At 41.4% G+C, this 11,245-nt stretch overlaps 1 protein-coding gene across 1 annotated transcript; it reads left to right on the top strand.

The window, feature by feature from the left end:
• Nucleotides 1–926: 926 nt before the first annotated feature.
• On the top strand, nucleotides 927–8,159 carry LOC120021756 (calsenilin-like). Its single transcript, XM_038965601.1, has 8 exons — nucleotides 927–1,029; nucleotides 1,818–1,942; nucleotides 2,786–2,855; nucleotides 5,338–5,408; nucleotides 5,528–5,635; nucleotides 5,869–5,973; nucleotides 7,761–7,823; nucleotides 8,112–8,159. Exons 1-8 carry the CDS (start codon nucleotides 927–929, stop codon nucleotides 8,157–8,159), a joined length of 693 nt encoding a protein of 230 aa, XP_038821529.1.
• The last annotated feature ends 3,086 nt before the right edge of the window (nucleotides 8,160–11,245 follow it).

The following is an 11,245-nucleotide window of genomic DNA, read 5'->3' as shown; positions in this document are numbered from 1 at the left end:
TCTGTCTACCTCCCCTCTTCCCCCAATTTGTGAATCCATCCAGTGTTATGTTTGATGTGAGTCTGCCTTTTTGTGCTATATGTGTCAATGGGAGGTAGACAGAGGCAGCGCCACACAGGGCAGGGCAGACTCCTTCACTCTAAGTGCTGCTGGTCATATTCCAGCCATCAGCGGATGTGGATCAATGCCTGGTTTACAGCTTTACATCATCCTTAAAATGCCTGGGCAAACAAGGAAACGCTCAGACGGTCAATCAGAAACTATTAGTAAAAAACACACATCATCCCTCCGGACTCGCTGCCCTCCTCCCCCCTCTCTCACTCATCTTTCTCGCTCACTCAAACCGGAGACTGCACTAGAGGGAGAATTCCTGTCTTGATGGACCTGTGGGACGGACTTACCCAAAAAGGGAGACACAGGGGGTTCAGCCCTTAACTGGGACAGAATGTTTACTACAGAGGATACTTCACAAAGGATGTAGAGATTTGGGAGATGAGGAATTAAGTAGTATACCTTTTTTGTTTTTTTACTCAAAACCATGCACTGGACCTGGATTTAGAGGGACTTATTATCAACAAACTCACCTTTTTGCCTTCGCTGGAGATCAAGGGGTTAAATGAATGGCAGCTGAAACAGAGTGACTGTTACTGGATCTTTACCTTGTTCACCCATGAAGAGCATCGTCACTTGCAGATTTCACCTGCTTTAACAGTGTGTGTGGGTGGGAGGATGGGGGGAGTAGAGTGACCAATAGATTTCAGTGTTTGCAGCTATTTTTCAGGCATCTTCTTCAATTCTTTGATAGGATGTTTTTTAGACACACACTTACAGCAGCAAACATTTGTAAAGTTATGGAATACACATCCTATATGTCCAGGGCTGGCCAATAGAAAGCATATAAAGGTTCTTACTCAAATCAATCAGCCATGGTGCTGGATGGCATGGAACTGATTGCAATTACTGTAGTCATTGGCCTTTTTTTTGTAATGTTCAAGCAGTTTGGTGTCTGGGAGCCCTTGTCATTAGATGGTAAGTAACAGGGACAGACTCCCCAGTCTCTTTTCTGATCAAGGCCATCATATTCCTCACAAATAGACATACGCTATTCGTACTGTGTTGTTGATAGTTGACGCTACATGATTTCACTGTTGTCAATTTATGAGAGACAGCTGGCTTCCACTGCATATCAAGACAAAATGCCTCAAAACACGAAGGTCTCATGTCTTATTAAAGATAGATAGAAATAGAAAAGACAACACTGTGGCCACCTGACTTAACCTGATTGTGTGTTTCTCCCTTTCTCACCTCCTCACTTCCCTATACTTCAATCTCTTCCTCTCCCTATTCCTTTCTCTGGTTGTTTGTATATCATAGATGGTGAGCACACACACAGTAGTAACTCCATGTATTCTTCATTTCCTTTGTCTTGATTATGTATGTTTTAATCTGTGCCCCACTCTCTCATTATATATATATATATATTTTGTCTCTCTGAGGGTTGCTTGTCTTCCACTCATCATCCTCTCTTACTTTATTATCCACCATATTTTTGCTTTTAAAAATGTTATTGTACACCATTGTCATCCAATCCCATTTTTGTTACCCACCACACAAATGTCTCTCCCTCCCAATTTCTTCTGATTATCCCCACATCTTCCTCTCCCGATTTCAACCTTTCTCATCCATTTCTGTCCTGTTTTTGCCTCTCCCTGAATCCTCATTCTCCTCTCCCTTTCACCTCTCCCCTTCTCCCGACTTTCCTTCCTTTCCCTGGGTTGTCCTCCTCTCTCTCTCTCTCCCCCTCCTCTCTCAAACAGAGAGTAGTGACTGTGAATTGGAGCTTTCTACTGTTCGTCACCAGCCCGAAGGCTTAGAACAGCTCCAGGCCCAGACCCAGTTTACCAGGAAAGAGCTGCAGTCACTCTACAGAGGCTTCAAAAATGTGCGACTGGGACTTGGCTGGGCTTAGAGCACCGAGTGGGAGTGGGGTGGTTAAATAAACATTGTCAGGGACTTGAAGGACTGCAAAGATATCATCTCACAATATGTTTTACATACTTACATAGCTACATACATTTACACAGATATTTACATACACTACAAGCCGTTTAGACATACAGGTAACTGCCAAAATAATGGAAACACTTGAGTAAAGGAGGGATACAACGTATATTGAAAGCAGGTGCTTCCACACAGGTGTGGTTCCTGAGTTAATTGAGCAGTTAACATCCAATCATGCTTAGGGTCCTGTATAAAAATGATGGGCAGGCCATTATTTTTGCAGCCATGGCTATGCCTCCATAGGATAACAATGCCCCCATCCATAGTGCACGAGTGGTTACTGCATGATTTGATGAGCATGAAAATTATGTAAACCATATGCCATGGCCGTCTCAGTCACCAGTTTTAAACCCCATTGAACACTTATTGGAGATTCTGGAGCGGTGCCTGAGACAGAGTCTTCCACCACCATCAACAAAACACCAAATTATGGAATTTCTCACAGAAGAATGGTGTCACATCCATCCAATAGCGTTCCAGACACTAATAAGAATCTATGCTAAGGTGCATTGAAGCTGTTCTGGCTCATGGTGGACTAACGCCCTATTAAAACACTTTATGTTGGTGTTTCCTTTATTTTGGCAGTTAACTGCATATTAGCCGTTTACAAGCCGTTAGACACACCTATTTTCACAGATATTTAACTACATTTTAACATGCGTACAGTACATACAAGTTAAGTAAGACAAACTTATTCAAGATATTTTATTTTCTCTCTGAACAGGAATGTCCTAGCGGGCTGGTGGATGAGGAGACGTTCAAGACCATCTATTCACAGTTCTTCCCCCAGGGAGGTAGGATTCTCTCCCCTCAAGAGATGCAAGGGGGGCACCATGGTTGATAGCAGATGGGTGGGAGACGCTCTTTTAACTGCCCCTACTGTTATCAGCAATTTCAACCTGGACTCAGGGGTAGACCTCACATAGTAAATATATATCTGTGACACTCAAATGAGTATGATATGTTTTGTATGGTATTCATTTGTGGATGTCCATCATACATTTCATATGAAATGTTACGAATTACAATTCATATGATATGTTATGAATTGCAATTTGTGCAATATGTTACAAATTTGCAATACGTATGACATGTTGTGGCTAATGTTAGCAAGGTGGCTAGATAGAGCAAGTTAGCTAGGCTAGGTGTTAGGGTTAGAGGTTAAGGTTAGAGTTAAGGTTAATAGTTATGTTAGCTAACATGCTAAGTAGTTGCAAAGTAGCTAAGAAGAAGTAAGTAGTTGCAAAGTTGCTTATTAGCTAAAATTGCCCATGACGCCTTTGGCTTGCTAGACTTTTGTGTATGCCCACCAATCCTCCCCGACCAACCTCATTTTTGGCTTAAGTAACAATACACAATGTAACATATCATACTAATTTGAGTGTTACAGATTTACATTTACTATATAATGTCCTTAAGGACAGGCTGGCTATTTCAATGGACTGTTATTTGATAGAGCTTTGTCTTACTGTTTTTGAATGAAAATTTGATCAGTAGATGCAAGATTCTGACAACTCAGAACCTCATCGATTGATATATACAGTGCATTTGGAAAGTATTCAGACCCCTTGACTTTTTCCACATTTTATTACTTTACAGCCTTATTCTAAAATGTATTAAATATGTTTTCCCCTCATCAATCTACAAACAATAACCCATAATGATGAAGTAAAAGCAGGGTTGTAGAAATTTTGGGAAATGTATCAAATTAAAAGACACAGATATCCATTTACATAAGCATAAAGGCCATTGACTCAGTACTTTGTTGAAGCACCTTTGGCAGCGATTGCAGCCTTGAGTCTTCTTGTAACAAGCTTGTAGCTTGTTACACCTGTATTTGGGGAATTTTTCCCACTCTTCTCTGCAGATCCTCTCAAGCTCTGTCAGGTTGGATGGGGAGCGTCGCTATTTTCAGGTCTCTCCAGAGATGTTTGATCGGGTTCAAGTCCGGGCTCCAGCTAGGCCACTCAAGGACATTCAGAGACTTGTCCCAAAGCCAATCTTGCGTTGTTTTGGCTGTGTGCTTAGAGTCGTTGTCCTGTTGGAAGGTAAACAATCGCCCCAGTCTCAGGTCCTGAGCGCTCTGGAGCAGGTTTTCATCAAGGATCTCTATATACTTTGCTCCATTCATCTTCCCCTCAATCCTGACTAGTCTCTCAATCAGTGCCGCTGAAAAACATCCCCACAGCATGATGCTACCACCACCATGCTTCACTGTAAGGATGGTCCCAGGTTTCCTCCAGGCGTGATGCTTGGCATTCAGGCTAAAGAGTTCAATCTTGGTTTCATTAGACCAGTGAATCTTGTTTCTCATGGTCTGAAAGTCCTTTAGGTGCCTTTTGGCAAACTCCAAGCAGGCTGTCGTGCCTTTTACTGAGGAGTGGTTTCCATTTGGCCACTCTACCATAAAGGCCTGGTGGAGTGCTGCAGAGATGGCTGTCCTTCTGGAAAGTTCTTCCATCTCCACAAAGGAACTCTGGAGCTCTGTCAGAATGATAGAGTTCGGGTTCTTAGTCACCTCCCTGACCAAGGCCCTTGTCCACCGACTGCTCAGTCTGGCCGGACGGCCAGCTCTAGGAAGAGTCTTGATGGTTCCAAACTTCTTCCATTTAAGACTGATGGAGGCCACTGTGGTCTTGGGGACCTTCAATGCTGCAGACATTTTTTGGTCCCCTTCCCCAGATCTGTGCCTCGACACAATCCTGTCTCAGAGCTCTACGGACAATTCCTTCGACCTCATGGCTTGGTTTTTACTCTGACATACACTGTCAACTGTGGGACCTTATATAGTCAGGTGTGCCTTTCCAAATCATGTCCCATCAATTGAATTTACCACAGGTGGACTGTGGTCAAGTTGTAGAAACATGTCAAGGATGATCAATGGAAACAGGATGCACCTGAGCTCAATTTTGAGTCTCATAGCAAAGGAATCTGAATGCTTACTGTATGTACACCAGGCATTTCTGTTTTTTATTTTTAATAATTTAGGAAAAAAATCAAAAAAATAGTTTTTGCTTTGTCATTATGGGGTATTGTGTGTAGATTAATGAGAAAAAATATTGAATCAATTTTAGAATTAGGCTGTAACGTAACAAAATGTGGAAAAAGTCAAGGGTTCTGAATTCTTTCCGAATGCACTGTAGATGCTTTAAAGACTGACCCATTTCACTCTGAGCAACCGTCAAAATGGATGAAAGTGAAAAGAGAATAAATAACCAACTGTCATCCACTGTACGCCTGCCTGATGTTAACTACATTATTGGTATCACTTCTCAGATGCCACCACATATGCACATTTCCTGTTCAACGCTTTTGACATGGACAGAAATGGCTCTATCCGTTTTGAGGTAAGCAAAGCTCCTTTAAAGTAAGGTAATTTCTTCTCTCGCATAAAACCTTCCTGAACAATCAATCTTAGCCATCCCAATAACCTGCTCAACCCCCCGCCCCTCCCCCTCCCCTCCAGGACTTTGTGATTGGACTATCTGTACTGCTCAGAGGTTCAGAAACAGAGAAACTCCTGTGGGCCTTCAATCTGTATGATATCAACAAGGATGGCTGCATCACCAAGGAGGTGCTGTCTGTTGCATAGTGAGAGTTCTACTGCTAGACGTAACACTGCAAGTTATAGCACTGACTCATGACTGTGTGTGTGTGCGTGCAACTGTGCGTCCATGTGTTTGTGTGTGTGTTTTTGTGTGTGTTATGTGTGTGTGTGTGTGTGCGTGTGTGTGTGCGTGCGTGCAAGTGTGCATGTGTGTGTTGTGTGTGTGTGTGTATGTGTGTATTGTGTGCACCTGTGTACAGGAGATGTTGGCCATAATGACGTCCATCTATGACATGATGGGCAGGTATACCTCTCCCAGTGTACGAGATGATGACCCATCTGAGCATGTGGACAAGTTCTTTCAGGTACATAAACCCCCCAGTGTTTAACCCCCTCCCATGTCTGACATTTTACATGTTGTTTAACACCTTCTGTCTTTCTGTTTGTATTGTTTCTGTCCTAAGGCTTTATTGTTGGTTATTGTTTGATGAGAACTCTGGTCGGATTTAATTTTAACAACCTTAAAGCTTCACATTGTGTCACTGTGGAGGTCAGTAGTAGAGTCGTGGCCAAAAGTTTTGAGAATGACACAAATATTAATTTCCACAAAGTTTGCTGCTTCAGTGTCTTTAGATATTTTTGTCAGATGTTACTATGGAATACTGAAGTATAGTTACAAGGATTTCATAAGTGTCAAAGGCTTTTATTGACAATTACATGAAGTTGATGCAAAGACCCTTCTTTTTCAAGACCTCTGCAATCCACCCTGGCATGCTGTCAATTAACTTCTGGGCCACATCCTGACTGATGGCAGCCCATTCTTGCATAATCAATGCTTGGAGTTTGTCAGAATTTGTGGGTTTTTGTTTGTCCACCGGCCTCTTGAGTATTGACCACAAGTTCTCAATGGGATTAAGGTCTGGGGAGTTTCCTGGCCATGGACCCAAAATATCGATGTTTTGTTCCCCGAGCCACTTAGTTATCACTTTTACCTTATGGCAAGGTGCTCCATCATGCTGGAAAAGGCATTGTTCGTCACCAAACTGTTCCTGGATGGTTGGGAGAAGTTGCTCTCGGAGGATGTGTTGGTACCATTCTTTATTCATGGCTGTGTTCTTAGGCAAAATTGTGAGTGAACCCACTCCCTTGGCTGAGAAGCAACCCCACACATGAATGGTCTCAGGATGCTTTACTGTTGGCATGACACAGGACTGATGGTAGCACTCACCTTGTCTTCTCCGGACAAGCTTTTTTCCGGATGCCCCAAACAATTGTAAAGGGGATTCATCAGAGAAAATGACTTTACCCCTGTCCTCAGCAGTCCAATCCCTGTACCTTTTGCAGAATATCAGTCTGTCCCTGATGTTTTTCCTGGAGAGAAGTGGCTTCTTTGCTGCCCTTCTTGACACCAGGCCATCCTCCAAAAGTCTTCGCCTCACTGTGCATGCAGATGCACTCACACCTGCCTGCTGCCATTCCTGAGCAAGCTCTGTACTGGTGGTGCCCCGATCCCGCAGCTGAATCAACTTTAGGAGACGGTCCTGGCTCTTTTTGGACTTTCTTGAGTGTCCTGAAGCCTTCTTCACAACAATTGAACTGCTCTCCTTGAAGTTTTTGATGATCCGATAAATGGTTGATTTAGGTGCAATCTTACTGGCAGCAATATCCTTGCCTGTGAAGCCCTTTTTGTGCAAAGCAATGATGACGGCACATGTTTCCTTGCAGGTAACCATGGTTGACAAAGGAAGAACAATGATTCCAAGCACCACCCTCCTTTTGAAGCTTCCAGTCTGTTATTCGAACTCAATCAGCATGACAGTGATCTCCAGCCTTGTCCTCGTCAACACTCACACCTGTGTTAACGAGAGAATCACCGACATGATGTCAGCTGGTCCTTTTGTGGCAGGGCTGAAATAAAGTGGAAATGTTTTTGGGGGGGATTCAGTTAATTTGCATGGCAAAGAGGGACTTTGCAATTAATTGCCATTCATCTGATCACTCTTCATAACATTCTGGAGTATATGCAAATTGCCATCATACAAACTGAGGCAGCAGACTTTTTAAAAATGTATATTTGTGTCATTCTCAAAACTTTTGGCCACGACTGTACGGTATGTAATCATCCACGATCTTTAATGGCCACCTTTTTCAGAAAATGGATCGGAACAGAGACGGGGTGGTGACCATTGATGAGTTCATAGAGACCTGTCAGAAGGTAAACACATTCTCCACAATCTTTACTGGCGAAAATATGTACCTTATATTAAAAATGCCAGGACAAGCCACTGGCTATTGCATCGTTTTAACCTGCCTGGCTAACATTTCAGGTATTCCTGTAGTTGGTAGACAGCAAGTTCTGTCAGCTTTGTCTTACAGAACCTGTACAACATGTCAGAGGAGCACAAAACATATGAAAAGCTAAGAACAGTACTGCCATAAGTAGTGTTCAATTGACATTGTGTCCAAAACAACAAATTCCTTAACTCTTAATTTCTCTCACCAGGATGAAGATATCATGGCCTCCATAAAGCTCTTTGAGAATGTCATCTAGGTCTAGGAATGGATAGAGAACACAGATATATGTCAAGATGACCTTTAATTGATTCCAATAGCAGACCCTACAAGCCCCTCCGCACTTTACCCCTCACCGTTGGATAATAGAAGATTATTTACACACATCAAAATGAGGACAGTAAACATTTAGCATGTGGCATAGGGGAATGTGACTCTAAACGTTTGACTCCACTATGTATAGGAAAACAATCCCTAAAAATGGTCCTGCTGACAGTTCTACTTTCCTTACCTTTTTTTCTCTCCAATGTTTACTAACGACATGCCACTGACTTTGAGTAAAGCCAGAGTGTTTATGTATGTGGACTCAACACTATACAGGTCAGCTACTACAGCGACTGAAATGATTGCAACACTTAACAAAGAGCTGCAGTTAGTTTCAGAGCGGGTGGCAAGGAATAAGTTAGCCCTAAATATTTCTAAAACTAAAAGCATTGTATTTGGAGCAAAACACTCACTTGACCCTAAACCTCAACTAAATCTTGTAATAAATAAATGTGGAAATTGAGCAAGATGAGATGACTAAACTGCTTGGAGTAACCCTAGATTGTAAACACTATCAACAAGGCAGGTCCTACAGGCCCTAATTTTGTCGCACCTTGACTACTGTTCAGTCGTGTGGTCAGGTGCCACAAAATAGGACTTAGAAAAATTGCAATTGGCTCAGAACAAGTCAGCACGGCTGGCCCTTGGATGTACACAGAGAGCTAATATTAGTAATATGCATGCAAATCTCTCATGGCTGAAAGTGGAGGAGAGATTGACTTCATCACTACTTTTATTTATGAGAGGTTTTGACATGTTGAACGCACCGAGCTGTCTGTCTATACTACTGGCACACAGCTCGGACACCCATGCACCCCACAAGACATGCCACAAGAGGTCTCTTCACAGTCCCCAAGCGCAGAACAGACTATGGGAGGCACACAGTACTACATAGAGCCATGACTACATTGGACTCTATTCCACATCAAGTAACTGACACAAGCAGTAAAATTAGATTTAAAAAACAGATTAAAAAACACCTTATGGAACAGCAGGGACTGTGAAGCAACACAAACATTGGCACAGACATATACAAACACACATACACACACACACACACACACGATAACATGCGCACTATACATACACTTGGATTTAGTACTGTAGATATGAGGTACTGGTGGAGTAGGGGCCTGAGAGCACACAGTGTGTTGTGAAATCTGTGAATGTATTGTAATGTTTTTAAATTTGTATAAACCGCGTTAATTTTGCTGGACTCCAGGAAGAGTAGCTGCTGCTTTTGGTAATCTTGTTATTGAGTAGCCTGAAACAAATATTATTGTATTTGTTTGTGTGTGTGCTGTAGGGGGCTCATAGTAATGGGTGGAATGGAATAGATGGAAATGAATCGAGCACATCAAACACGTGTTTTGTTACCATTCCATTAATTCCATTCCAGCCATTATTATGAGCCATCCTCCCATCTGCAGTCTCCTGTGCACACAACAGCTTAGAAATGTAAATGTTTTTTACATATCTGTACCCTCATGTATAGCTCATCAGCATTATGATAGGAAGGTGGGATTTATTGATGTTGCCATATCATATAGCTACTCGCACCATTACATACCGCCATACTCCCAACCACCCCCTACAGCCTATGTCATATACTAATTGCATACCTGGAGAGAGAATGTATTTAAAAATGTTGTTGAATATCACTCGATTTCAGGATTGAATTACACTCTAAATAAAAAAGGAACCTGCACATCGCATGATATTTGATATGTAATTGTATATCACTTTCCTAAAAATAGTTTCCTGTGGCCTAAAATGTTTATGAATTACAATGTGATTTGTACAGTTGAAGATGACCTGTACTTTGGCTCATATATAAAGTCAAGGCTGTTTTCTACTAACAAGTTGAGTCAGTGTTTTTGTTCTCAAATGCCGCAAAAAAAAGTAATGCTCTGCTGCATTATATGGTGCATTGGAATGTTATTTTGTTGCATTTTAGAACAGTAAAGCAGACCTAACTACAAAGTAGCAAACACAGAAAAGCATACTTTTTAGAAATGTGAAAATTCAATTGAATAAAATATACTGCTTCAAGTCTTTGTCACAAATAAATGTTTGGATTCTTGTTGCTCTTTACTAGTTCATTATTACTTTTTGAATTATAACCATTTTGCATTTGCATAAATGCTCCATAGGCAATAATGGTAAATTTTAGGTTCACCACTGCTCTTGAACCGTTTAAATGCCCAGTACAGTCAAAAACATGACTTATATATATTTTCACACTATGAGGTTGGAATAATACTGTGAAATTGTGAAAATTATGGTAATGCCCTTTTAATGTAAGAGCTGTTTGAAAAGACTGCCTGAAATTGCTGCCTGTTTTGGAGTTTTGGCCTGCCTGGTGACCAGGCAGTAAATTAGTTTATAGACCAATAAAAAAAAGAGTTCCAAACCTCTCTGCCAATAACAGGTCGTTTTCAGTAATTTTTCAGCCAATAACAGTTTGTTTTCAGTTTTCCCCTCCCCACTCAGACCACTCTGAGTATAAATAGTATTTTTGCTGTGTCTTGGTGTCTTTCCTATATATAACTCATATTCTATTTTTTTATTTAATGTAATATCTTATGTTGTTCTTGTCTATTACTGTTCTGTACTTTGTCATGTATTTGTACATTTTATGTGGACCCCAGAAAGAGTAGCTGCTGCATGTGCAGTAGCTAATGGGGATCCTAATAAACTAAACTCCCAGACAGTCCTAGCTAAATTATTGCACGAGAAATTGCTCTTTGCTAAGAACACATTTTTTCACAAAATGTTTTACAAATTTAATCAAAAACAATCACACTGCGGTACTTAATTGTTACCCAGAAATTATTTGATATTCGGATAAAAAAAGCTGCATTGGACCTTTAAGTTACAAACACCATGACCAACATTGACATGTGCAGAATGACTTAGCCAGACTGGCCTGACAGCATTCCTGTCAGATACAACCAGAGGGACAACCCACTGGGCAAAAACTGTTTGAATCAACGTTTTTTCCACATCATTTCAACAAAA

Source organism: Salvelinus namaycush, chromosome 26, assembly GCF_016432855.1.
Source record: "Salvelinus namaycush isolate Seneca chromosome 26, SaNama_1.0, whole genome shotgun sequence".
In the NCBI taxonomy this organism is placed as follows: domain Eukaryota; kingdom Metazoa; phylum Chordata; class Actinopteri; order Salmoniformes; family Salmonidae; genus Salvelinus; species Salvelinus namaycush.
The sequence above is the reverse complement of the archived record's forward strand: the minus strand, read 5'-3'. Positions and strand labels throughout refer to the sequence as shown.

What these genes read in the sequence shown, in the direction of transcription:
- LOC120021756 (XM_038965601.1), top strand. Translation starts at nt 927, where the DNA reads ATGGTGCTGGATGGCATGGAACTGATTGCAATTACTGTAGTCATTGGC. An exon ending in TCTACAGAGGCTTCAAAAAT is followed by an intron (nt 1,943 to 2,785) that starts GTGCGACTGGGA and finishes CTCTCTGAACAG; the next exon opens with GAATGTCCTAGCGGGCTGGT. An exon ending in ATGGCTCTATCCGTTTTGAG is followed by an intron (nt 5,409 to 5,527) that starts GTAAGCAAAGCT and finishes CCTCCCCTCCAG; the next exon opens with GACTTTGTGATTGGACTATC.